Source organism: Capra hircus, chromosome 21 (assembly GCF_001704415.2).
Source record: "Capra hircus breed San Clemente chromosome 21, ASM170441v1, whole genome shotgun sequence".
NCBI lineage: Eukaryota > Metazoa > Chordata > Mammalia > Artiodactyla > Bovidae > Capra > Capra hircus.
Genome location: NC_030828.1, coordinates 31,332,521 through 31,347,481, shown reverse-complemented (window position 1 = coordinate 31,347,481; position 14,961 = coordinate 31,332,521). Strand labels below are relative to the sequence as shown.

Here is a 14,961-nt window from a genome sequence, read left to right as displayed (position 1 = left end):
ATAACAGTTACTCTAGTCAATAATTGAATGGATTCCTAGGCCATGTAATTCAGATTGAAGCTGTCATTTTTTTGCTGGCCTTTAGCTAAGCTGGGTTATTAGAATGGAGCCTGTAAGCCTATTAGTCAGTTGTCAGTCTCACAGTAGGAGGGAGCAAAGGAAGGCAGAGCTATTAAGGTGTTATGTCAGGTATTGGATATACAAGTAAAGCCACAGGTTTCCACTTTAGAGGCATTTTTTTTTTCTTGCTCAAATCAGAATGATGAAGCTCTTTATGAAAGTTCTGATTTCATAATTTCTATCTGAATGCAGAGTATTTGAGAAAGGGGTGGCAGAAAAAAAGAAAAATACCTAGTTCACCTTTCTAGATGAGATGTTTTCAATCGGTTAACGGACTTTGCTTGGTGTCTGTAGTATGTGCATCCTGAGTTGGACCCCGACTGAGAATGCAGAGGGAGGAGAGCTTAGGCTTCATGTAGTGCACGAACACAGAAAACTCTGGGATAACGTCAGATGTGAGAAGGGCCATGAGAGAAACACAAAGACCAAGACCTTTGACTTTAGTTGAGGGGATCTGGAAAAATGTTATGAATGATTTGATCTGGGTCTGAAAGGATCGAGAGATTGCTGTTTGAACATTACAAGATGAGAAGGGGACAGGATGGATAGAGAGAATTTGTTGTTGTTCAGTCACTCAGTCGTGTCTGAATCTGTGACCCCGTGGACCGCAGCACGCCAGGCTTCCCTATCCTTCACTGTCTCTTGGAGTTTGCTCAAACTCATGTCCATTGAGTCGGTGATGCCATCCAACCATCTCGTCCTCATTTTTAGTATATCTGCTTTTTTCTAGACACTGAGAGGCATAGAAACAAGTGTATAACTGTATTTGAGGAGCATCCAGCCTCATTGTGGCGTCCAGGTATATAGAGAGAGCAGTGTATAGGAAGTACCACATGACTGGCACAAGGAGCTGGTGTGGTGGGAATGGAGAGGAAGAGGAAGGCTCTCTGCATCCTTTAGTCTACTTGAATTATTGCTTGAAAGTGATCTTCATTTTTCATTTGCATAGAGTGTTTAACACCATATGTTTAAGAAGGTGTTTTTCCCCCTTGGTTTTAACATTTGGGTAACTCGTCATTGAGCCAGTGTGATTTTTCCCTTTCTGTCATAGGCTATCAGAGAATTGCCTCGTCTACCTTATGTACAGAGAGAGGGAGAGCTGTTCATTTGCACTGCGTTAGGCAGTGAGATCCACTGGGAGATGTTCCTGCTTGTTGTGCTTAACAGGCCTCTGTGTTGTGATAAACTGTTGTATCTCACAGGACATTTTTGCTGTTTGAGAGAAGGCTTTCTGTTTATTCATCCTTTTGTTCAGCTACTCACCTATCATGAATTTACCATTCATTTTCTATGCCAACACTGGGGCTGCAGAGATAAGTCAGCTGCCACTCTTGAGCTTGCGAAAAGAGAAATGGAGCGCTAAGAAGAGCAGAGATGATGGCATGAATAGGAGTTAATGTGGGGCACGAGGGAGAACTTAGGACACTGACCAGTATGTCCATTTAGTCATGCTCTGTGGAAGAGAATCCAAAAGTGGCTTGTTAGATCTGTAATCCAAAAGTGCATATAATCAGAACTGCCCTTGACTCTGGGGAGAAACTTGTGAGGTTTTGTTTTTTGTTTTTTTTCCCCACAGTTGGTTTTGCTTTTTTGCTTTATTTCTTTGAAAAGTTGCAAATGACAAATTAGAACTTCAATTTTCAATAATACTTCAGTAAAAAATTTGGCTTTCAGTGTCCTTTATGTTCCGGAAATCAGCTTATTTTTTCCTGCTTAATGTCTGTTAGAGCCCATGTCTTAAGTTTTTCGAGAGGTCACATCCATGTTGTTGGCATTGCATGAAAGACTTTGAGTTTATTTTGTTTTGTTTTTAAGGCATAGATGTGTACATTAAGATGGTCTGCTTTCCCTCAGTCCTTTCCCCTCATTTTGCAGTGCTGACCCGGTTCCCTCCCCTCGTGGAAAGGTCTACAAGAATGGCAGCGGTGCTGCTTTGTTTCTCTGTGGACAGATTGCATCCATTGGTGCATCTGCTTGGCTTAAAGTATGACATACTTTGGTTTTGAGTTGAGAAGTATCAAAATATAGAGGCTTTGTATTGAAACAGAGTATGAAACAGTGGAGAATGTATTTTCTTAATGGCGCTTAAAGAGTCTCAAGGTAAACATGTCTTTCAGTCTTGAAATCCTGAATTTCATTGTTTGGTCTTTTCCATCCTGGTGGAAAACTACTCCATTTGGCTACATGCGATAACAGGAATGGGAATTTTATCCTGGGCTCATACTAGAGCAATTGACTGCCTGTGTTTTCACAGTTAAAATTGTGTTAAAATACCTTTGTGAGTCTTCTTTTTCACAACTGTCATTCAACAACCACTGATAATGCATTTGCTGAGTACTCACCCATCTGCTAAGTGTTGGGGATGTGATGGTAAAACAGACATAGTCCTCCACTGCAAGAAGCTCTAAGTTTAATGGGATACAAAGAAGAAAAGCTAGAGGGTCATCCCTTCTGAGAAAGGATACCCCAAAAGCGCAGAGGCCTGAAAGAGCGTGGGCCATATGGGAAGTTCGATTGAGAGAGAGGTAGAAGCGTGGCAGGGAAGGAGGCTGTTAGAGAGGGTTCAGATTCTGACGAAGTGTGTGAAAGAATTTGGGCTTCATTCAGTACACAGTGAGGAGGAAATCGTTCACATGTTCTACCCCCAGAGTATCATGATCACGTTCACTCTTGATGATATTGTCTTCATTGCATATAAAGGCATCCATAGCAGGACTACTAAGAAAGGAGTCCACAGGCCAGCACCAGGCTGCTGTCACTAGAACATGGTGAGATAAGTGCACAATTAAGAGGAATTTCATGACTTTAATCTAATATTTTAAAATATGGGCTCAAACTTAGTATATCTTTTTTCCCTCATTTGTATACTATTTCACAAAAGTATTGGTCACAATGGAGTGAAAATCTTCAAAACAAAGAAACAAACAAAACACCTGACTTGTGTTGGAGGGTTTGGGAAGCCCAGCCCTAGAGAATGGGGCTGCTGTGAGCCTGGATCCAGAGATACTAATTAGGAGGTTGCTGCAGGGAGGCCAGGAGAGCCTGAACGGACATGGTAAAGTAGGCATGGACAGAGCGGCAAGAGTGAAGAGCTGTAGCAGGAGAGGAGCAGTCGGAACTGGAGCCCGAATCACTGGGAAAGCTGGCGCAGAGTCTAGAAAGGCAGATGTTCTGTTAAGAGTCTGCTGAAAGTCAGCCTCTTGCTCTGCGTTGTTTTTTTTTTTAATTTAAATTTATTTATTTTAATTGGAGGCCAATTACTTTACAATATGTTATTGGTTTTGCCATACATCAGCATGAATCCACCACGGTGTACACGTGTTCCCCATCCTGAACCCCCAGAATTACTTATTTATGTATGTATTGGCTGTGGTGGGCCTTTGTTGCTGCACATGGGCTTTCTTTGGTTGTGGAGAGCATGGGCTACTTTCCAGTTGCAGTGCGTGGGCTTCTCATTGTGGTGGGCTCTCTTGTGGAGCACGGGTTCTAGGTCACAAGGGCTTCAGCAGTTGCAGGTTGTGGGCTCCAGAGTGCTGGTTCAGTAGTTGTGGCAACAGGCTTAGTTGTTCCTCAGCATGTGGGGTCTTCCCAGAACAGGAATAGAACGTGTGTCCCTTGCATTGCAAGGCAAATTCTTAACCACTGGACCACCAAGGAAGCATTATTATCAGCTCTTCCATCCTTGTTTTACAGCGATGTTTCCTTTACTTTTAATGTGGTTATTTTTAAAATATTATTAAATATTTTATCTATAATTCCTACTTGAGTATAGAAGAAAGGAGATGAACATAGGTGTTTGCTTCCCTCTCGTCACTCAGAGCCCCTCTGCCGTTTTCCCTAGGCTGCCCAGGCTACCCTGGGCCTGGCTCTGATGAACTGCTTGTAGGATAACTCATCACTACCTGCTTAAATATTCGTAGGTACTAGATGATCTCCTCTATATGACACTCTACAGCAGAGAAAGCCAACCTGTGGTAGCATTGATCAAATCAGTGGGTGTTTCAGGGAGGAAGGGTTGGCTGTGGAAAGCACGTGAGGGGACTTTCTAGGGAAATGGAAACGTTCAGAACTTGTGAGCACTCGTCAGGTTTAATTGGATGATATCCTTACGATGTGAGCCCTCACTCTATCGTAAAGTGATCCTCAAAATTAAAAAAAAAAAAAAGCCAGTAAACAAAAGGTGTTCAACCTCATTATTATCAGGGGAAGACAAACAAAAACTTCACTCAAATGCCAGTATACACCCATTAAAATGACTGAAGGTTTAAACAAAAAAACAACTGGTAAAGCCAAGTTTTGATGTGAATTTAGGATAACTGAAATCATCTCTGCACTGCAGTGTGTACAGGAATTGTTCTGAATATTTTAGAAAGTTGCTGAGCCATAACTAATAACACTGCACCTGTGCATGCAACATGACCCAGTAGTTCCACCCTTAAGCATATACTCAACACAACTACATGTCACATGTGCCCAAATACGTGTACAGAAATATTGAAAGCATCATTGTCCAGAGTTTCAAAGTAGGAACAACCCAAATGTCAATCAACAGTGAAACACTGAAACATTTAAATAAGGTGAGGTATATAATTAGATAAGGAAACCAGGTTTCAACAATATGTGAACCGTGAACTTCCTGATGTTCAAGCTGGTTTTAGAAAAGGCAGAGGAACCAGACACCAAATTGCCAACATCCACTGGATCACGGAAAAAGCAAGAGAGTTCCAGAAAAACATCTATTTCTGCTTTATTGACTATGCCAATGCCTTTGACTGTGTGGATCACAATAAACTGTGGAAAATTCTGAGAGAGATGGGAATACCAGACCACCTGACCTGCCTCTTGAGAAATCTGTATGCAGGTCAGGAAGCAATAGTTAGAACTGGACATGGAACAACAGACTGGTTCCAAATAGGAAAAGGAGTGCGTCAAGGCTGTATATTGTCACCCTGCTTATTTCACTTATATGCAGAGTACATCATGAGAAACGCTGGACTAGAAGAAACACAAACTGGAATCAAGATTGCCGGGAGAAATATCAATAACCTCAGATATGCAGATGATACCACCCTTATGGCAGAAAGTGAAGAGGAACTAAAAAGCCTCTTTATGGAAGTGAAAGAGGAGAGTGAAAAAGTTGGCTTAAAGTTCAATATTCAGAAAACGAAGATCATGGCATCCGGTCCCATCACTTCATGGGAAATAGATGGGGAAACAGTGGAAACAATGTCAGACTTTATTTTTGGGGGGCTCCAGAATCACTGCAGATGGTGACTGCAGCCATGAAATTAAAAGACACTTACTCCTTGTAAGAAAAGTTATGACCAACCTAGATAGCATATTGAAAAGCAGAGACATTACTTTGCCGACTAAGGTCCGTCTACTCAAGGCTATGGTTTTTCCTGTGGTCATGTATGGATGTGAGAGTTGGACTGTGAAGAAGGCTCAGCGCCGAAGAATTGATACTTTTGAACTGTGGTGTTGGAGAAGACTCTTGCGAGTCCCTTGGACTGTAAAGAGATCCAACCAGTCCATTCTGAAGGAGGTCAGCCCTGGGATTTCTTTGGAAGGAATGATGCTAAAGCTGAAACTCCAGTACTTTGGCCACCTCATGCAAAGAGTTGACTCATTGGAAAAGACTCTGATGCTGGGAGGGATTGTGGGCAGGAGGAAAAGGGGAAGACAGAGGATGAGATGGCTGGATGGCATCACTGACTCAATGGATGCGAGTCTGAGTGAACTCCAGGAGTTGGTGATGGACAGGGAGGCCTGGTGTGCTGCAGTTCATGGGGTCGCAAAGAGTCAGACATGACTGAGTGACTGAACTGAACTGAATACTATACAGCAAGGAAGATGAACTAAATACTGCTATAGGCAGTAAAATTGATGAATTTAGGGGGGGGAAATAATAGAGCAACATTATTAAAGAAATGCACAACGAAACTTCAATGCGGTATCACCTCACACCAGTCAGAATGGTCATCATCAAAAAAAGCTACACACACATACTGGAAAGGATATGGGAAAAAGGGAACCCTACTGCACTGTTGGAAGAAATGTAAATTGGTACAGCCAATGTGGAGAATAGTATGGAGATTCCTTAACAAGCTAGGACTAAAACTACCATATAACCCAGAAATCCCACTACTGGGCATATACCCTGAGAAAGCCAGAATTCAAAAAGTCGCATGTACCCCAGTATTCGTTGCCACAGGGCGGGAATAGAGATGCAGACATAGAGAACAAACTTGTGCTCCGTTCACACAAGTCGTTGGGGAAGGAGACTGGGACAGACTGCGAGAAGAGCATGGACGTGCATGCACTGTCTTGTCTGAAATAGCGAGCTAGTGGGGGCCTGCTACCCAGCACAGGGAGCTCGGCGCCGTGCTCTGTGATGACCGAGAGGGACAGAACAGGGGCTGTGTGGGAGGGGGGACCAAGAGGAAGGATGTGTAGCTGACCCTCGATGGAGGGCTGCAGAAACTAACACAGCATTGTAAAGCAGCTACGCTGCAATTAAAAAAAGAGTTGAGCTAGAAAAGTTAAATATTATAGAATATGTGGAGTGTGAGCCTGTTTTTATAGAACTGAGTAGAAGACAAAAAATCTATGATTTCAGAAATCAGGATAGCCTTTACATGTGGCAGAGGGAGAGAGAATGACTAGTATGGGTATCAGGGGGACTATACCATGTTTCAGAGCTTTGCTTTTTAATTTTGTAATTGTTACATGGTGTGTTCAGTTTGCCATATAGTTATGATATAGCTATATGGTTGTGATTAGTGCAGTTTTATCTGTGTATGTGAAAATTATTACTATTTTCTATTTATATTGACATCCCAGCATAAGAATAAAGAATGGTCACAGCATTATGGCTTTAAATAAATTACTGAGAACCTAGTTTTTCAGTTTTCTGATTGTTCTATTGCAGGAAACATTTTTTTCATTAATAACATAAATTGTTAATTGTTAATCTTAAAAATTAAGGTTAAAATCTTATCTGGGACTTTTAAGTGAAGTCTTATCTGGGATTCATGATGGACTTCATATAGTCTCTTACTGTATTTTATTCTGTACCCAGAAGGAATAAATGAATGATTAAGATATTATACTGTCCAACTCCAGACATGTTCTAGAACCTGTAACTGTTAGTCCACATAAAGCAGGCAGAGCATTGTGCTTTGAGCATCAGAAGAGTCAGGCAGACATGTTGGGCAGAGCTTGTGAACAGCCCATGTCTCTCTGCCAAGTACTCCCCCCGCTACCGCCCCCACCAAAAGTCCCTCAGTATTTCAGAGACATTTCAAGGCTTGATAACTGTGAGAATACTATTAAAACAAATGCAAGGTGGTGTTGTAATAGAGACATGGACTATTAGTTTGCTAGGACTGCCATAACTAAGTACCACAGACTGGGTGGCTTAAATATAATAGAACTTTCCTCACAGCTCTGGAGGCTGACGTCCAAGGTCAAGGTGTGGGTAGGTTTCGTTTTTCCTGAGGCCTGTCTCCTTGGTTTGTAAAACATACCTGCTTGCTGTGTACTCTCGCAGGCTTTTCCTTTGTGCATCCCTGGTGTCTCTTTGATAAGTTCACCAGTCATACTGCACTACTGCCCCACCCTACCAGCCTCATTTGAGTTTAAATCACCTCTTTAAATTCCTATCCTCCAACACAGTTACATCCTGAGTGAGGTCCTGGGGTTGGGACTTCAACATAAGAACTCAGAAGAGGGTGAGGACACGATTCAGCCCACAGCAGGTTGCCATCCTATTTGTCACATATTTGACACAGTGATTCTGTGTATGTTTAAAAACTCTTGACTTCCTCATGCCAGAGGAAGGCAAAGAACTTAGATATCCTTTACACAAGAACTGTATATAACTCAGAAATTGTCTAGGAAAAAATCATAGGTTGAGTTCTGAAATGGTTACTTAATAGTCTCCCTAAAATAGCTGAAGTGGCTTAAAAAAGAAAAAAAAGATGCAGCTAACTGCTTAGATATTAAATTACCTTGTATTACTAAAGAGAAAAGTTCTAGCAAAGGAAATCTTTGTGGAAGTCAATTTGTCTTGTTAGGTGGTAATTAACATTACAAAAAGATCCAAGTTTTAAAAGTATTGTTAAAAAGTTATCTATAAAATGATTTTTTCCTGTGCTTGAAGTACTTCATCCCTTTCCCTTTCCTTTTGCCTGTCTCAAAACCTCAGCTTTCCCAGAAAAGCCTGTGCTGACCTTTTCCCCAATATAGACTTAGTTTCCCCACTGTTCTCATAGAGCATCTTTCCTTCTTCAGAGTACTTGTTATAGTGGAAATTGTTACACGTATTTGATTAATGTTGGTCTCATCCACTACATTTTAAGCTTCACAGGGGACAGCAACCATGATCCTTTTTGTTCACCACTTTTGACCTGTAATTCCTAGCACTGAGTAAGCATTCAATAAGTGTTTATAGAATAATTGAACCAACAGAATATTTCACGCTACAACTAAGTATTTCATTTGGTTACAATTTTATGTCTGGGAAATTGGGCTAACTTCTCTTTGTGTTTCTATTTAGAATGAAGCAGATCAGATTGCATTTCAAGCCGCTGGTGGATTAACAGCCCTTGAACACATTCTTCAAGCAGTGGTCCCCGTCACAAATGTGAACACTGTTTCACGAATTCCTCCTAAGTAAGTATAGGTTTTTAATCTGTCTTTCACGTTTCATTTGTGAGTCATTTCTGCCTATGGTTTCCATATGGGGGAACCACAAGAAAATTGTATGTGTGTGCAGGTTTGAATAGCAAAAGCTTACACTCCCCATTAGGGAGGAAAACAGAGGTGCTTGACTTCACTTACAAAACTCAAATTGAGCCTAAAAAGCCTTATGAAGGAAATTCCTTTGGTCTGTGACTTTTACTAACCCCAAGTCAAGAAGACCCGATGAACTTGTGAGACGTTCTAACCACTTAACAAAATTTGAACAGAAATGAATACTAATAAGAGAAAACTAACTTTTGTATTGCATACAAAAAAAAGGTGACTAAGGACATTAACAAAGGACTGAGCTGTGAAATTTGAAAAAGGCCCTAACATACAGGAAGAGCAGTCGGGGGCCAAGACTGCCATAGTCTAGAGTGCCAGCCAAATAGTTGGGAACTGAACTGTCATTTGGTCTTTAACTATAAACTGCTCTGTCCTAAGGATCGTGTACCCCCTTTAGACACAAGATCTACTTCCTTATTATTTTAAGTTACCCTCTGGTCCCTGGCCACCAAGGGGGTAGTAGCAGACAGCATTATTTCAGAAATATTGTATTCCTGAGTTGTAACATGCAAACTTTTTGGATATTTTGTGGAGACACTTGTAGAGTTTAAATAAAAAGTTTTGATAAAAGTTCACTTATGTCACTGAGAAGCTTTTAAATATTTAATTAGCTCGGCTAAAGTGAGTGCTTCATTTGTCCGCTGGATACAACAGGGGAAAAAAATTCCTTGAGTATGTTATCTTTTTTTTCTAAGAGACATTTGGTAAATGAGAAATAGCAGCAGCTTTGGAGTCAAACCAATCTGGGTTCCAGATTTACCTCTGCCAGGTACTAGCTAGGAGATTTGGGACAAGTGCCTTAATCTTGTTATATCTGTTTCCTCATTTGGCCAGACAGGGGTAATCATTTTCACCTCACAGCATGGGGATCAACTGAAGTGATAATGTATGTGAGAGTTCTTTGTTAACCTTAAAAATGAAAGTGATAGTCACTCAGTCTATCCGACTCTTTGCAACCCCATAGCTGCCAGGCTCCTTTGCCCATGGAATTCTCCAGGCCAGTATACTAGAGTGAGCAGCCATTCCTTCTCCAGGGGATCTTCCCAGCCCAGGGATTGAACCCAGGTCTCCCACATTGCAGGCAGATTCTTTACCAGCTGAGCCACCAGGGAAGCTTATAAGCCTTAAAGTGTTTAATAAATGTTAGGTGACAGTTTTTAAAATAGCAATCTTGCCTGGCTTAAGACAGTGTTATCAATTTGATGTGAGATATTTCTGTGTACACATTTTGACACTGAGTTAGTTTGGGTTCTTTTGCTTTACTGACAAAGTAGAGATGAATGAAAGAAGGTGTAAGTACCCTGTAAAGTCAGAACGTCTTGCTTTGGAGCAGAAAACTCTCGCATAGGGTAGTTACAGTGTACTGTCCCAAAAGAGTTGCTGTGCCCTATCAAAGTGGACTTCATTGACAGTGTGTTACTTGGCATGTTGTCATCACTCAGTGTATGTTGATTGGCAGGGAGACAGAGGAAGGGATCAAACACACTGTTAGAGATAAGAAAGGAAATGGCATTTGATTGTTTGGGACAGTGCTTTTCCTAACTGTTAATTCGTATTGTTCGCCTTAAATGCACTTGGTAGCATTTGTTTTCTTTCTTTTTTGTTTTATTGCTGTTGTTTGCTGTGTTTTTCGGTAGGCTTCAACATGCGTGACACTGAGGTCCCTTGATGGTAACCTCGATTAAATGCCTGTTCCCAAAAGCTGCCTTTGTCACTGTGGCAAAGGGCATGTTCTGGTGCTTATCTATGCCTCTTGTGTAAAGAACAGAAGAGGTTTTTCCCGCAGTTCCTAAAAAGACCTAACCAAGCATTAGCGCACATGCTTTGGAAAGGAGCCATGGAACCCTGAGAGTCCAGATCAGGGCTTCTCTGATGGCCACCAGCTGCCGAAGTGCCAGGACCCAGAGTGTGTTTCTTCATCTCATCTTAGGCTAATCGATTTGTGTTTTCAACCAGGTACTGCTTACTGAGTGAGGCCAGTTTAAAAGGCTGTGGGCATCTAGCACTGACTCTAAGATTCCCCTGTCCTTAGCACAGCTCAAGATCATGACTCTACTTTCTAACCTAGCCTCCCTTCTTAGGGCGAACAGATTAAGGCTGAGAGTATTATGCTGCTTACTTGGAGACAGGAAAAAGAAATATCACAATTCTATTAAATTTAAATGTAGACTCAAAGCACACTGGTGGGCATCAGTCAGTGATTTAATCGCAAAAGTATTCTTTTTCATATTCCTTCTAACAGCTTTCTGGCCTTGGGACTTGCATAGTTGCTGGGCTTGAGCTCCCAGCCCTCAACATCATGAGCTTTCTGCCGCCTTATTAGCACATCTTGTTTTCTGCCTCCTGTGGCATTCCATGGCTCTTGCCTAGAGCAACTGTTGTTGGTTTTGTTTTAACTATCCTTCATTAGTTCATTTTTCTTAGTGATAAACAAAAGGGGCTTTGAAAAAGTTCAGTCACTGTCTAGTAACGTTTATCATGTGGATCATCTGAACAGTTACCATGTGGACCCCCTATGCCTGCACACCCAATGTTTCACTCCCCCTGCAGCCCAGAGCTCTGTAAATGGATAAAGGAACTCCCTGATCCTCTTTCCTCACCGTTTTGCCCATCTCCCTTTTTACTCCACATAGTACCTCAGCAGCTGTCCTGTAATTATTGCTAGGTAACTCCCTCTGGGTGAATATTTTGCTTTCAGCAGATTTTTTTAATGTGAAACTGAGGATTCTACCCACTTCTGGAAATTTTAATTTTTGAAATCTTTCTGAATCTTCACTGTGTTGCTTTTCTTTTTTAGAACCAGAGAAAACTCATAAACTTGCTTGAATCCTTTTCAAATTATTATTGATTAGGTCCGATTTGTTTATTTGTGTTTTTATTTGCATTACGCTAGGAGATGGATCCGAAAAGATACTTCTGCAATATATATCAAAGAGTGTTCTGCCTGTGTTTTCCTCTAGGAGTTTTATATTATCCAGTCTTACATTTAAGCCTTTAATCCATTTTGAGTTTATTTTTGTGTATGGTGTTAAGAGAATGTTCTAATTTCATTATTTTACACGTAGCTGTCCAGTTTTCCCAGTACCAGTTATTGAAGAGACTGTCTTTTCTTCATTGGATATTCTTGTCTCTTTTCTCGTAGATTAATTGATCTTAGGTGCATGGGTTTGTTTCTGGGCTTTCTGTCCTGTTCTGTTGATCTATATTTCTGTCTCTGTGCCAGTACCATTCTGTTTTGATTAGTGTGAAACTACAAAGTTTCGTAGTATCGTCTGAAGTCAAGGAGCCTGATTCCTCCAGCTCTGTTTTTCTTTCTCAAGATTGCTTTGACTATTCAGCCTTTTGTGTTTCCATACAAATTTTAAAATTTTTCTTCTAGTTCTGTGAAAAATGCCATTGGTAATTTGATAGGGATTGCATTGAATCTGTATTTTGCCTTGAGTACTATAGTCATTTTAACAGTATTTATTCTTCTAATCTAAGAACATGGTATACCTTTCCATTTGTTTCTGTCATCTTCAGATTCTTTCATCTGCATCTTACAGTTGTCTGGGCCTTTGCTTCCTTTGCTAGATTTATTCCTAGATATTTTATTCTTTTTGATGCACTGGTAAATGAAATTATTTTTTAAATTCTTCTTTCTGATCTTTCATTGTTAGTATATAGAAATAAAACATATTTTTTAAAATTGTATTGGAGTTTCAGCTTCAGCAGAATTTCATGGCTTGCTCCTTGGACGAAAAGCAATGACTATGGTTTTTCCAGTGGTCATGTATGGATGTGAGAGTTTGACTGTAAAGAAAGCTGAGCACCGAAGAATTGACACTTTTGAACTATAATGTTGGAGAAGACTCTTGAGAGTCCCTTGAACTATATGGAAACCCAACCAGTCCATCCTAAAGGAGATCAGTCCTGACTATTCATTGGAAGGGCTGATGCTAAAGCTGAAACTCCAATACTTTGGCCACCCGATGTGAAGAACTGACTCATTGGAAAAGACCCTGATGCTGGGAAAGATTGAAGGCAGGAGGAGAAGGGGACGAGGATGAGATGGTTGGATGGCATCACCAACACGACAGACATGAGTTTGATTAGGCTCCAGGAATTGGTGATGGACTGGGAAGCCTGGCATGCTGCAGTTCATGGGGTCACAGAGTCAGACACGACTGAGCGACTGAACTGAACTGAATATTCCATAAAAAAGAATGCAATAATGCCATTTGCAGCAATATGGATGAACTTAAAGATTATCCTATTAAGTGAAGTAAGCCAGACAAAGACAGTTATCATATTATATCACTTATATGTGAAAGCCAAGGAAAAAAAAAAGATACAAATGCACTTATTTACAAAATAGAAATAGGCCCACAGACACCAGAAACAGACGGTTCCCAAAGAGGAAAAGAGTAGGGGAGGGATAAATTAATTAGGAGATTGGGATTAGCATGTACACACTAGTTTGTATGAAATATGTACCATCAGGGACCTACTGTATAGCACAGGGAACTATCCTCAGTATTTCATTAAACCTATAAGGGAAAAGGATCTGGAAAAGAAGATATATAGAGGGATTTATAGAGATACAGATATATAAATAAAACTACATCACTGTACTGTACACCTGAAACTAACATGACATTGTTATATTTAAATTATACACACACACACACATTATTAAAAGGAATTGGCCAGGATGTGGTATTCTTAAGTCAACCTTTTTAACAAATGTGCTCCAATAAAACTGTTTTCAGTGCCAAGAAAGATCACCCTGAAACAAGGCAATTTTTATTTCATGTTGTATCTACTTTTGGAATGACTCATGTTATTCTTCCTAATTTTAATTGGAGAAAACAAATAACAAAATAATGAATGACATAGTCTAAGCTTTTCTTTGGTTTAGGCTAATAACAATTGTTTAACATTGCTTTTTTTAAAATAGAAGTATACTTTATTTGCAATGTTGTGTTAGTTTCTGCTGTACAGCAAAGTGACTCTGTTATATATATATGTATATGAACATTATTTTGTATATTATTTTTCATTATAGTTTTATCACAAGATATTGACTGTAGTTCCCTGTGCTATTAGGACTCTAACGTTTATCCATTCTATATATACTAGTTTGTCTCTTAACATAGCCCTTAATATTTGAAAATAAATGGCAGTTTGTCATTTTCTTTGGGCATAAAGAATGCCCCATATTATGTAAATAAGAAGATGGATCTGCTGTGACTAAGGTTGTGGCCTAAACTTTGTGTTATGTTTTTGTAGTATATTTACATAGTGGCCGTGAATAGAAGTTATAGAGTTGACACAGCATTCCACATCTCCAGGCCCAAATATTGTTGTTCAGTCACTAAGTCATCTCCAACTCTTTGTGACCTCATGGACTGCAGCACACCAGTCTTCCCTGTCCTTCACTATCTCCTTGAGCTTGCTCAAACTCCTGTCCATTGAGTCAGTGATGCCATCCAATCGTCTCATTCTCTGCTGCCCTCTTCTTCTGCCTTCAGTCTTTCCCAGCATCAGGGTCTTTTTCAATGAGTCGGCTCTTCACATCAGGTGGCCAAAGTATTGGAGCTTCAGCTTCAGCATCAGTCTCTTTTCAGACAGCAGTAAATGTTCATATTTCATAAAGAAGCCAGCATATCTTTTGGGCCACCAAAAATCATCACAGGGCTGTCTTTCCTAGGTTGCCTTTTACTTGCTTGGAATTCTTAGTCCTTGACAGATAGTTATGAACAATAAAGGGGCCAAATAGTTAAGTTATTCTACTTAACTATTCTAGTCTCCAAGCTACTCTAGGTTGTCCTACTGCAGAACTAATTAGCCCCTTTTCTTCTCCATCAGCTTTACTTCTCTTCCACCACTGTCCCTCTGGACAGAATTTTTATATGGAAATAGTCTTATCAGCATGAAGCATTACATGGTATAATGAAGAATAGACAGACTCTGGAGTCAGATCTGAGCTTAAGTCTCTGCTTTTTACTTTGTAAGTATGGTATCATGGGCCAAATAGTTATAACAGAG

At 40.3% G+C, this 14,961-nt stretch overlaps 1 protein-coding gene across 2 annotated transcripts in view; it reads left to right on the top strand.

Annotated features, from left to right (window-relative positions):
• Positions 1-14,961, top strand: part of SCAPER (S-phase cyclin A associated protein in the ER) — a 400,712-nt gene that overhangs the window by 248,290 nt on the left and 137,461 nt on the right. For both annotated transcript variants that reach the window (XM_018066270.1, XM_018066269.1), the window contains exon 24: positions 8,681-8,796. In XM_018066270.1, the coding sequence (XP_017921759.1) occupies positions 8,681-8,796 (116 nt within the window). The remainder of the gene's footprint in view (positions 1-8,680; positions 8,797-14,961) is intronic.